This window comes from Astyanax mexicanus, chromosome 12 (assembly GCF_023375975.1).
Source record: "Astyanax mexicanus isolate ESR-SI-001 chromosome 12, AstMex3_surface, whole genome shotgun sequence".
NCBI lineage: Eukaryota > Metazoa > Chordata > Actinopteri > Characiformes > Acestrorhamphidae > Astyanax > Astyanax mexicanus.
The window spans coordinates 2188026-2200913 of NC_064419.1; the positions used below are offsets into that span (position 1 = coordinate 2188026).

Sequence of the window (12888 nt, forward strand, 5' to 3'; positions counted from 1 at the left end):
ACTAGACCTCGAGCAGTTTGGACTGTGTGTCTCTCCACTCTTCCTCCAGACTCTGCTCCCTTGATTTACTTTAAATGAAATGTAAAATTTACTGATGATCAGTGATGGTTTGGAGAGACATGTCTGTCATCTGCTGGTGTTGATCCACTGTGTTTTATTATCAAGTCCAAAGTGCTATATCAATCAAGCCTTTATGCTTCCCTCTGCTGACAACTTTTTATTTTTATTTTTTTTTTTTTTTATGGAGATTCAGATTTCATTTTCCAGCAGAACTTGCCACCCTGCCCACACGCCAAAAGTACCAATTAGTCTTATATAATATTGTAATTTTCTGAGACACTGATTTTTGGGTTTCCATTGGCTGTAAGCCATATAATTATCAACAATAGAAGAAATAAATGCTTAAAATAGAAATATCACTCTGTTTAATGCACTTAGTATGAGTTTCACGTTTTTAAATTGAATTTTTGAAACTTTTCATTGATATTCTATTCTATATAATCTATATTTTTTGAAATGCACTAGTATATTTCTGAAAGTATTCACCTGTCTGTCTTCACACACACACACTCATTAATTTCGCAGAAACTAAGGGTCTGGCCTAACTCCTGAAAAACTTCCTCGCCTGAGCTCCTGCGAGAGACCCACTCTTTCACTAATGTTTTTTAGAAGCAGTCCCAGCATGCCTAGCTACTGCTTTTATACTCCTGTGCACATGAAGTGATTGCAGCAGCTGGATTTAATGGTTTTGATGGGTAAGTGAATAGTATTTATTAATGACAGCAGCAGCTCTAACACATGCTGTGCAGGTTGTGACAGGACATCAGTATATCGGTTGTGTTACTGAGGCAGTGAGAGTTGAATACATTCAGGAAAGGCAGAGCTGCTGGTTGCAGAACATTATAAACGTAATGTTGAGCTGTTAGTGTCTGTAATAAAGACCAAAGGTGATCTGGAATTATACAGAATTGCTCCTCACAGCAGAATGACACCAGATCTTTTAGACGCGTGACAACAAACCCATCCCAGATCTCCTTTAGTCTTTTTTACAGGCAGAAGGTTAATAAGGTCCTGCATCCAGTGGCTCTATCTTTTCTGAATGCACACTCAGGTGTGCTGTTTCAACAAGCCAAAAAAAAAGTAAAAACTTGAGTATCCGTAATAAAAAAATGTGAATACTTTTGACATGTCACCAGGTTTGATGAAGCTCCTCATCATTGAGTGAATCAAGAGATCAATCTGATCTTATAAGAAGATCTCGCTGCTCCCGTTCTGCCTTTAGCACTGCTAACTTTATACTGATTTCTGTAATTAACTACACTAATAACCAGAGGTGGAAAAAGTACTGAAAAATTGTAATTAAGTGAATTTTTTAGTCTTTTAGTCTGATATATTTTTGATACATTCCATACAATACAATACAAAATATTCAGGCTCAAAGTAGCTCCACATTTCATTGCTAGAATCCGGAGAGCTCTGACATTTAAAACGAGGCATTAATAACTTTAAAAGTGCACAAGAAGCTTATTAAAACCATTGTTTTAACAACCCATAGTGTAACCTAATGTTCTCCTTTAAGTGTGGAGCTTCAAGAACAATTTAACTTCTACTCAAATCACTCCTTTTTGATAGAGTGCTTTTTGAAGGAGTACTTTTACTGAAATCTAGCTCTCACCACTGCAAAAAAAAAAAAAAAAAACATAGCAAGTTTAATTTTCTAAATTTAAGGCAATAAATCTTATTTTCTTCTCTGATAAGATTTTTGTCTTACTAAGCATTGTAAGTGTTGGATATTGCTTGTTTTAGGGATAATTATTTTTATTATTTTAATTATCTTAATCATTCTTACTTAGAATAAAAAAAATAAGCACAATCAAGCAGCAATCAAGTTATTCTGAATGTTGTGTCCAAAAACAGTGACTTTTTTTGCTTGATTTAGGTGTTACTTCACTCATTTTGAGACTTTGCCATTGCTTTTTGTAAGAAATCTTACTAAGAAAATTTTGCTGACCCCATTGGCAGATCTTAATTTGCATATATTTTGTCTAGTTTTTGCCAATGGCTTTTTTTTTGTAGTGTATTTCTGCTTTAGTCATCATTTTTTACTGAAGCTACATCACTTCCTGCTGCAGATCAGACTTCTCCTCCTGCATGCTGCTGAATAGACAGATGTGTGGGTCAGGTGAGAGACGGTCAGCTGATCAGTGTGTGTGTGTGTCAGTAAAGGCTGTAACTGAGTGGCTCAGCTCTGCCAGGCTCTCTGACTCTAAGGTAAGACCCCTGCTCTACTCTGCTTTACTAATCCACACTATTTAAGGTTAATCTTCTGCTGTATTTCGTAATCAGACTCATAAATATCTGGATTAGGCTGTGGAATATGAGGCCAGTGTAAAGGGGTTTAATATGCGGAGCTGCTGCCCTTATTTCAGGAATGTGTAGCGCAGTGGATTGATATGTGGGAGAGAAGTGTGAAAACATACCAGAGACACAGATGACCGTGACTTACTTACTTACTGACATTCAGCCCTTAAATTAGAGCGAGGTAAGACTTTACTACGAACAGTAAGGATATATGTGCATGTATATATTTATATGTATTTTGTATTAAAAGAGTGTGAGAGTTAAAGTGAAACTGAAAGACTGTGACTGTAGACAGCGGACTAGTTCTGGCTTTATTGTAATTGTGTGGCCGCATAATAATTTAAATATATCCAAATAATTTATTTCCATATATTAAAAAAAAAAGAAAGAACGCGTTTTACGTTTTAATGCTAGCTTTATTTGTTGCTAATCTCCTTTTTTTGTTATTTTATTTTATTAGCGTTTCTCTCTATTTATCTATTTTCGCATTTAGTTTTTATTTTAACTTTTTTAGCTTTTGGTTGCTATCTGGTTTCTTTTTTGCTTTTTATTTTTTATATCTGTTTCTTTTTCTTTTTAGCTCTACTATGTTGTGTAGTTGTGCTTTTTAATTTTATTCTCTCAGCTAATTGCTTATCTGTATTTTTTTGTAACAGTTTTTTTTCCCTTTATTTATGTTTTAGCTTTTCTTTCTGCTTTTTTTTATTTTTTAGCTTCTTATTTAGCTTCTTATATTTTTTAAGTTTCTTATTCTATTTTTAACTTTGCTATTCTGTTTTTAGCTTAGTTATCTATTTTATAACATGTATTTTGTGTTTAGTTTTTTAAATAATAAAATTTATTTAAAAAAGATATAATATATGAAATATAATATTTTTTTTTATTTTAAGCTTATGTTTGCTAATATGTTTTATACTAATATTAATTTATTTAACTTTGCATTATATGTAGCTCAGTTATGTGTTGTATAATAATATTAATTTACTTAGCTTTGTATTATTTGTAGCTCAGTTTTGTGTATTATCAAAATATTAATTTATTTAACTTTGTATTTATTGTAGCACATTTATTTATTTTATATTTTTATTTAAAATGAATAAAAATAAATATAATATACTCAATTGGGTTTTTTTATTTATTAGTTTTATGATTAAAAAAATAACTTCGTATTGTTTGTAGCTCAGTTATCTATTTTATAATAAAAATATTAAAATATTATAATATAAATTTGATTTTTTCTTAGTTTTTTCTTAGTTTTGCTGAGGTATCCGCGTTGTTCTGTTTCCGTATTGATGACTCGTGCCTGACGTCACCGCCAGTCATCCAATCAGCGGGCGCGGAGAGCGGTGTTGTTACAGGCTGGTTGATTGTGCGGGGTTGTGTTTGTGCTGTTGGGACTGTTGGAAACTGCTGATCTCCGCGGTAAGAAACGCTTTTACTTCTCTTTTTAATCGAATCTCCGTTTAGTTTCGTGTGGTTTAGTGAGATTTATCTCTTTAAGAGTTATTCTGGGTCTCGTTTACCCGGGTCTCGGTATTTTACACCGGCCTGTGGCCCGAGTTACAGTACTGTATACCTTCCTACTGCTACTGCTGACCTAAATACACCCAGACTAAACCTGAATAACCAGAATAAAAAACGAACTGGAGCTGAGAGATTAATTGATTGTGTATATTTTACATACACTATTGCATCTCAACATTTTTAAGCGTTTATTTCTTTTATTGTTGATGATTATGAAGCTTACAGCCAATGAAAACCCAAAAATCAGTCTCTCAGAAAAATAGAATATTTTATAAAACCTATTTTTGGTACTTTTTGCAGTGTGGGTAGTGTACCAAGTCCTGCTGGAAAAGGAAATCCACATTTCAGGAAGGTATGAAGTGCTGTAAGATTTTGTGGAAAAACAAAACTGCACTGACTTTAGACTTGATAATAAAACACAGTGGATCAACACCAGCAGATATCAGACATGTCTCTCCAAACCATCACTGATTGGTGGAAACTTCACACTAGACCTCGAGCAGTTTGGACTGTGTGTCTCTCCACTCTTCCTCCAGACTCTGATCCCTTGATTTACAAATGAAATGTAAAATTTACTGATGATCAGTGATGGTTTGGAGAACTTTTATGGAGATACGGATTTCATTTTCCAGCAGGACAATAAAAAAAATATAAAAGCTTATGTAAGAACTAATTGTAATAAAGAATCGCTCATATATTTAAAGAATATCAAGATTTTTTTTTTTTACAAAGTTTAGTCATTTATTAGACAATAGTTTACTATTTCCACTGTTTTTTACTGTCTAATAAACTTCTTTACTTATTGCTGATCTAGTGTTGTACTCTGTGCAGAAGCTAAATTTACTATGTGTAGCACAATCTGTGATATTGCATAATATGTGCAATATCACCACTTATTTTATATTTATTTGCTATTAATTAATTTATTTTCAAATGTCCTGCAGGTGAGTTTTGATGACATGTTTGTAATTTGCTCATATGTTTGTCATGTCTTCAGTTATGTCTGATGGAGGGTCTTCTCGTGATGGATCTCTGTTTGGTGGGAATGGAAACTTCAGCTCTCTCTGCCCAAACGGATCAGAGTGGGTTTGGAACGGGCTTGGAGAATGTGCACAAGACGCTCGGGACATGTCCAGCGTTATCCTGGGCCTCCTGTCCATAGTGTGTTTTATGGTGTCCAGTTTCCCGTAAGTATCTTAAATCATCTTAAAGTGGAATTTCTCTCGTGCTATATTACTGAAAGCTGCGATAAAAGTCTTTTCTTAGCACGACCAGCTTAGAAATCCAGGGTCAGACAGACCAAGGGGCCCAACCGTGGCTATTTAGCAAACCCAGACGCAGGTATTGAACCAAAAGCGGTCAATAACAGCACTCTAATCTCTGAGCCCAATACTGCACACAATACTGCAAGTACAGTACCAGTCAAAATGTTTATACACACACATATATATATACACGTTAATATCTATAATGCATTATGCCCAAACCTTAATAAATAATATGACATAATATAGTTTTTACAAAACCATTGCTTGTACTTTTAACAGTTTTTTTGTAGCCTGAAACAGAAAAACATAAAAGTCACTTTTCACTCTGTCACCACAACTGTGATAAATTGTGACACAGTAAGTTCTCTATAAGTGAGCGTTTCACATTAGGCCACTTTGAATGACTTTGGTTTACAGTTTAACCAAATAATTATGCAGAAATGAAACTTCTGAAATGAAAACTTTTCTTATTTTAGGTGTAAATTGCTTTTAGACCAAATATGTAGAGGTGCAAAAGTAAAGCGATATGGCCCTAAAATAATATCACGATTTTTCATGGTATTATCACACTTTCTCATGGTCATTAAGTTGCGACCCACTTTTATAGAATACAAACCGAAAATAAATGTATGTAACTTTTTGCTGGTTTTCTGAGCAACTGCACTGCTGCTGCTAATGCTTCTGATACAAGACCTACTCCGAACATGGAGGACTAGAGCAGCTTTCTCAGTCTGATTATACTAAAGTAATTGTTAAAATAAAGAAATGCTAAAAAAAAAAGTCCTCACTAAAATCAGCAATTTTATCCACTCTGAAAGTAGACCGCACCACAATGCACGTTTTAAAAGTACTTTTTTTTTTAAAAATCATGTCTGGTGCTGTTTTAACATTCTCATCAAATATTTAGGAACTGTCACTTTAAAATCTCAACCTGACAGTACTTCTGTTGCATATGAAAGCTTAAAGAAATGATTTTTTTGTCTGTCCTATCATAATAATAATAAAAAATAATTAAAAAATAGTAAAAATAAATAAATAAATAAATAAATGAAATAAATCAAAACTCATAAAAATAAGATATGATGTTTAAATTGATTGAAGATGATTTTTTTTGTGGAAAATAAAAAACAGTCAGATGATTAAAAGTCATTCTTTTAACCGTCCGTAGGCAGTACTATAAATCCTGTAAGACTGGGAACATGGACAGCGCTTTGTCCATCTGGTTTCTGTTGCTGTGGCTGGCGGGAGACTCCTGTAATCTCATCGGCTCTTTCCTGGCTGACCAGCTTCCGCTTCAGGTGAGGAATAAAATCAATGCTGATTAATGGTTTTCAGTGGAAATTAATGATTTTAAAATGCTGATTAATGGCTTTGAGTATGAATGAATGGCTCTGAATGCTGATTAATGGCTTTGAATAGTGTTTAATGAGTCATTTATGCGAGTAATGATGAATTGTGTGATTAGTGGCTTTGATGAATGATTAAAGGATATTAATGGCTTTTGTCTCATTGATTTTTGCGTGTGTTTTTATTTGTTCTTCTCTTGCAGACGTACACGGCGGTGTATTACGTCTGTGCTGATCTTGTGATGCTCAGTATGTATGGCTATTACTCGCTACGGCATAAAGTGGGAACCGGTGAGTCAATAATAAAGATTTGTGTTTTTGTGGCTTTTCTTTTAGATTCGATTTGCCAGAAGCTTTATAATGATCTAGTGAAGTGCTGTTCATGTTTTATACAAGTATGTTCTCAACAATAACACTTTAACAATCACCAATCAACAAAGAAAACACTGTTCAGATTACAACAGAAATTCTGCTGCTTCTTTTTTTTAGGGGTGTGAATTACAGGGCATCCCTTTAAAAAAAAGAAGTATATTTAAGTACATTTAAGAGCATTAAAAAGTATATTTATTTAGGTTAATACTATTTATGATTAACAGTGCAATTTATATTTAATATACTTTATGAAAATGCACTTTAAATATACTTTCTGTGTATTTTTAATACAATTTATTTGTAAGCAATATGCTTTAAATTATACGTTGTGTTGATAGAAAAAATATATAGTGGTTTAATATACCGCTTTAAGTGTACTTTAGTGTATTTTTTTTTTCAAATAGCATTAACACTAGCATTAGCAATTAATATGCAATGTAATATATTTACTATATACGTCAAGTGTATTAAAAGACTGTGTATATGTTTGCAGCATATATACACAAAAAAATGCACTCAAAAGGACAACCTAATTACTAATTAGTAATGAAATAGTAACTTGAGTAAGTCTAATTGGGGGGCTTAGGGAGTTTTAGGAAGTTCAGAGTGCCGATGTTTCAATAAAAATATTGATATTTGATGCTGTGTATAGATATTGTATTGCAAGTAAAAAGGATGCAATATATCGCAATATGGATATATTGTCCAGCCCTGAAGACAGAGCTCTTCAAAGAGCACCTACTCTCCTAACACCTCTAACTAACTACCTTCTACTACCAGATCAGGAGAATCTCTCACTTTCTTTAATAAACTCCTGAAGACAGAGCTCTTCAAAGAGCACTTACTCTCCTAACACCTCTAACTAACTACCTTCTACTACCAGATCAGGAGAATCTCTCACTATCTTTAATAAACTCCTGAAGACAGAGCTCTTCAAAGAGCACTTACTCTCCTAACACCTCTAACTAACTACCTTCTACTACCAGATCAGGAGAATCTCTGGCTATCTTTAATAAACTCCTGAAGACAGAGCTCTTCAAAGAGCACTTACTCTCCTAACACCTCTAACTAACTACCTTCTACTACCAGATCAGGAGAATCTCTCGCTATCTTTAATAAACTCCTGAAGACAGAGCTCTTCAAAGAGCACGTACTCTCCTAACACCTCTAACTAACTACCTTCTACTACCAGATCAGGAGAATCTCTCGCTATCTTTAATAAACTCCTGAAGACAGAGCTCTTCAAAGAGCACTTACTCTCCTAACACCTCTAACTAACTACCTTCTACTACCAGATCAGGAGAATCTCTCGCTATCTTTAATAAACTCCTGAAGACTGAGCTCTTCAAAGAGCACTTACTCTCCTAACACCTCTAACTAACTACCTTCTACTACCAGATCAGGAGAATCTCTGGCTATCTTTAATAAACTCCTGAAGACTGAGCTCTTCAAAGAGCACTTACTCTCCTAACACCTCTAACACACTAACTACTTCTAACCTCATTTCCTTCTTCCCCTCCTTCACTTCTCTATTCCATTAGCTCCCTTTGACCTCCTTTTAGCCCTATCTAAAGATGTTTTACCTTTAACTTCTATTATTTTTGTACTTCACTATTGTAAGTCGCTTTGGACAAAAGCGTTTGCCAAATTTAATGTAATGTAATGATGATGATGAAGGTGGATATTGATATGTATAAACTGAGCGGTGCTGCTGTGTTCTGGTCTGTAGGGGGGGACAGAGGGGTGCTGAATGTAGCCGGGGTGCTGTGTGTGTTCGGAGTGTCCGCCTCTCTGCTGCGTCTTCCAGCTCTAAACACACAGTCAGGAACCGTCTCGAGCTTCAGGGGCCGATCTCTGCTCGCTGTGGATGAACAGATCAGTTCAGTGCAGGTAAATAAATGGCATTTTTATCCCAGAAGCTCTATTTTACTTATTCTTTGTGATTTAGAATACTTTTTTTTTATCATGTTTAGAAATAAAAGTTAATTTTGTAGTTAATTGGATATCTTTTAATATAGATTTAATATTAGGATAATAATATTAGAAATGATGTGTGCATTATAGAAAGCAAACAGCCTTCATATATACTTTTCCATAACTGAATAATAATTTAGGTGTAAGGGTTAAAAAGTTCAGCAAAGCACAAATTTCAAGTGTATTATTGAGATTATACCACAGATCAATTATCACTGTTTATTGAAAGTTTTTAAAGAGTTAAAGAGGAGGAGAAAATAGGATCTGTTTGGTTATAAAAACTCTACCAGTTAAAATAGTTCCATAGCTGTTCTGTTTGTAGCTGCGCTGTTTGGTTTGTAAGCGCTGCTGCATCGTTGCTAGGTTACCTGTATGTAGCGGAGTAATACATGGTGAGCTTCGGTTACAGTTCATTACTGGCTGATAACGGCACTCATAGAATGCCTCTCAGCCAATCACATTGCAGGGTCGAAACTAACTGTGGTATAGTATTAATAAATAATATAATCAGATTGTCTGTTGGTTTTCAACACTAAACAATCCTGCTGGAGGCTGTGGACAGTTCACAGTTAACGTGATCGTTTTGTGCATAAAGTAACCAATTAATATTATTATTACTGTCTCAAAAAAAAAAATCCAGGCTTTCAGTGCTGTCCAGCCTTTCACTACTAAAGAGATCATCGGCTTCACGATCGGCTCGGCCTCTTCGCTGCTCTACCTGTGCTCCAGGTTACCTCAGATGTACACGAATGTAAGTCTCAGTCATTTTAACCTCTAATTCACTAGAGGATGCTCTTGTTATTCCAGGTGTACAGGCTGTAAAAGCCACACTGTAATTCAGGAAGAATTAAGCACCTCTTTTTCTCCTCTCCTCTCTGCAGTTTCGCAGGAAATCTACAGAAGGCGTGTCGTACTTCCTGTTTGCGCTGGTGATTCTGGGAAACATCACGTACGGCCTGAGCGTGCTGCTGAAGAACCCGGAGCACGGGCAGGGCGAGGGCAGCTACATCATCCACCACCTGCCCTGGCTCATAGGCAGCCTGGGGACGCTCTCCCTCGACCTCCTGGTATCCTTTTACTCACAAAAAAATCATACATTTACTTATATTAAGATAAAATTATTTATTTAAAAAAGTAGGCAGGGCTTGGTGAGAACAATAGGTGAATTAGTATGAATCTCAGTCCAAAGCTTTTCAATCTTTTGTTTGTCAAGATTCAATGTTTTTTTGAACAATGACCTTTGGACAGAGTGATGAATATTATATAGAATACTATATAAGACCAATTGGTACTTTTGGCTGTAGTGTGGGCAGTGTGCCAAATCCTGCTGGAAAATGAAATCCACATCTCCAAACCATCACTGATTGGTGGAAACTTCACACTAGACCTCGAGCAGTTTGGACTGTGTGTCTCGCCACTCTTCCTCCAGACTCCTCCCTTAATTTACAAATGAACTGTAAAATTTACTGATGATCAGTGATGGTTTGGATAAAGAGTCATGTCTGTCATCTGCTGGTGTTGATCCACTGTGTTTTATCAAAGTGGTTTATTTAAAATCAGTGCAGAGTTTTATCACAAAATGTTACAGCACTTGCTACATGCTTCTCTCTGCTGACAACGTCTTTTTATGGAGATGCAGATTTCATTTTCCAGCAGGACTTGACACACTGCCCACACTGGCAAAGCACCAAAAATAAGTCTTATATAATATTGTAATTTTTTTCTGAGACACTTTTTTGGGGGGTTTGGATTTTTGGGATTCATTGGCTGTAAGCCATAATTATCAACAATAAAAGTATTAATAAATGCTTAAAATAGATCACTCTGTCTGTATTACATCTATATAATATATATATATATAATATGAGTTTCACTTTTTCAACTGAATTACTGAAATCAAGGAACCTTTTAATGATATTCTCATTTTTTGAGATGCACTATATATGTGTGTGTGTATATAGTGGTGTCAATCTCGTAAAAAAAAAAATGCTCTGTAATGAATCATGATGATTTTTTTTTTGGGGGGGGGGATGGATGTGTGTCTGATGGAGGGAAAATGAGAGAGATGTAGATGTAAAATGAAAGAGAGGTAGAGATATGATACAAAATAAAACGCTAATGTGTCACCAGGCTCTCTAAACTTACATAATTAATTTGCATTTTAAAACAATTAAACACTTTACGCATTTAAACACTAAAACAAAAAGTGATGTAATTGATCCGTGTTGCTCTGAGTTATTCTTTTCCAGCTGTTTGTTATTATTACCCTTCACTCCTCCTCCTCCTCTTCCTCAGATATCAGTGCAGTTCATGATTTACCGCGGAGCTCCAGTGAATCTCTACGGCACGGCGGAGGAGACCACCGCTCTCCTGTACAACTGAACCAGCATCCTCCACGAGCCGTGCTCTGCACTTACATTCCCCCTCACACACACACACACACACACACACACACACCGGAGCATACAGGACTGTACAGAGCGCATCGGTTTATTCCTCATCCTATCTGATCTCATTTTTTTGTTTGTTTTTACATTTTTTTATTTATAGTAGTTTTTTTATCGGTGGGTTTTGTGGGTTGGTTCTAATGTAGCGTTCTTAAGTAGTTTTTACAATTTTAAACAAAAGGGACTCGTTTTGAACCTCATTCTTTTATAGTACTTGTATTTGGTGTTTTGCTGTTTTCACAAATCCAATTGTGAACTCTGTTAATAGCAGTGTTTTTTTTTTTTCTTTTCATTTTATCTGTGGAAAATCGGTGCCTTTACATTGATGTTAATGGTTGTATACTGTAATACATCTAGTTGTGTACATTTAGTTATAAAATTTGATGCCTGTACTGTGCTGCATGTTAAATGCATGATTTTAAATTACATTGAAATTTTGAAATTTGAAAAAAAAAAATTAAAATTTAGATACTCTTAATTTTTTAAAAAAGTTTATTTTTATAATTCAGTCCTGTTGTTTCATTTTAATTGATTTTGCTGCTCAAGTTTTGCCTTGATATCAGTGAAGGATGCTCTGACTGAATTTTTGCTCCAAGAGTGGCATAAAGTTATCCAAAAGCAGTGTGTAAGACTGGTGGAGGAGAACATGATGCCAAGATGCATGAAAAAAACTGTGATTAAAAAAGGCTTTTTTGTTTGTTTGTTTTAGCCCAAAAAAGTTTATTTTTATAATTCAGTCCTTTTGTTTTATCCTAATTGATTTTGCTGCTCATTTTTTTTTTTGCCTTGATCTCAGTGAAGGATTCTCTGTTTCGGTCACAAAATGTTTTACAGCAAAGCATTTTTGAAGGTTTTTTTGGTCATTATTTTATTATTTTCTTTTTATTCTAACCCTAGTCCAATTCCCTCTAACTACTATTACACAAAACCACACGCTCCGGGAGGAAGAGAGCATCTTATTAAACTTCCACTGGATGCAGCGCTGCTCTACAGCTCAACATGCTCGGAGGAGAACACTAATAAAACACTGCCGGTTCTGTTACATGAAGAGTGATGGAGGGAAAGAGAAGACCATTCTACCCAGTTATGCCCTTCAGGATTGCTAATGGATCACATGCTGGACTTAACTGGTGGCCTCTTGATAATTGAGCCATAATTACGTAGACTTCTGTGCTACTCAGAAGCTCTCTCAGTCAGATATCAGAAATCAGAGATTACACATCTGCCGTTTAACATTGTTTATTGATGTTGCACGTTCAGAAAAACTCAATACTATCAGTAAATGTTGATTAATGTTATAACCGCAATGTGTTTATCCATAATTAACATACACAGACCAAGAAGTTCATGTTTCTGCCCTGAGAAATCTCCAACATTAAAACATTATTCATCATATTTGAGGCTTTATTTGCTTTCCACTTGTTTTTGCTTGAGAAAATTGTATGTATGTTGTATAAAAACTGTATAATAACAGGCTATCAATGATTGAATGTTTCATGCTTCACCAATGGAAGTGTTGTACAAACTGTCGCTGTCAAATGAAAAAAAGTATCTCCAAAGTGGCAACTTTACAGAATAAAGATAAAACCTACTTAA

At 35.0% G+C, this 12888-nt stretch overlaps 1 protein-coding gene across 4 annotated transcripts; it reads left to right on the forward strand.

Moving 5' to 3' along the window:
- Positions 1 to 2203: 2203 nt before the first annotated feature.
- slc66a1 (solute carrier family 66 member 1) lies at positions 2204 to 12888 on the forward strand. 4 transcript variants are annotated; one of them, XM_049486228.1, is made up of 9 exons: positions 2204 to 2271; positions 3605 to 3783; positions 4883 to 5072; positions 6322 to 6451; positions 6703 to 6790; positions 8601 to 8761; positions 9486 to 9596; positions 9727 to 9912; positions 11141 to 12888. In XM_049486228.1, the coding sequence occupies exons 3-9, from the start codon at positions 4885 to 4887 to the stop codon at positions 11225 to 11227; spliced, it is 951 nt and encodes a 316-aa protein (XP_049342185.1). In that variant the 5' UTR covers positions 2204 to 2271; positions 3605 to 3783; positions 4883 to 4884; the 3' UTR covers positions 11228 to 12888. The 4 variants fall into 4 exon arrangements, with proteins under 4 accessions (XP_049342185.1, XP_049342186.1, XP_022526330.2 ...); XM_049486229.1 differs by having other exon boundaries at positions 2221 to 2271; positions 3616 to 3783; XM_022670609.2 differs by lacking the exon at positions 2204 to 2271 and adding an exon at positions 2371 to 2542.

Coding starts and splice junctions, on each gene's coding strand:
- slc66a1 (XM_049486228.1), top strand. CDS start 4,885: ATGTCTGATGGAGGGTCTTCTCGTGATGGATCTCTGTTTGGTGGGAAT. Junction 6,791..8,600: donor ACGGCATAAAGTGGGAACCG/GTGAGTCAATAA, acceptor TCTGGTCTGTAG/GGGGGGACAGAGGGGTGCTG. Junction 9,597..9,726: donor TACCTCAGATGTACACGAAT/GTAAGTCTCAGT, acceptor TCCTCTCTGCAG/TTTCGCAGGAAATCTACAGA.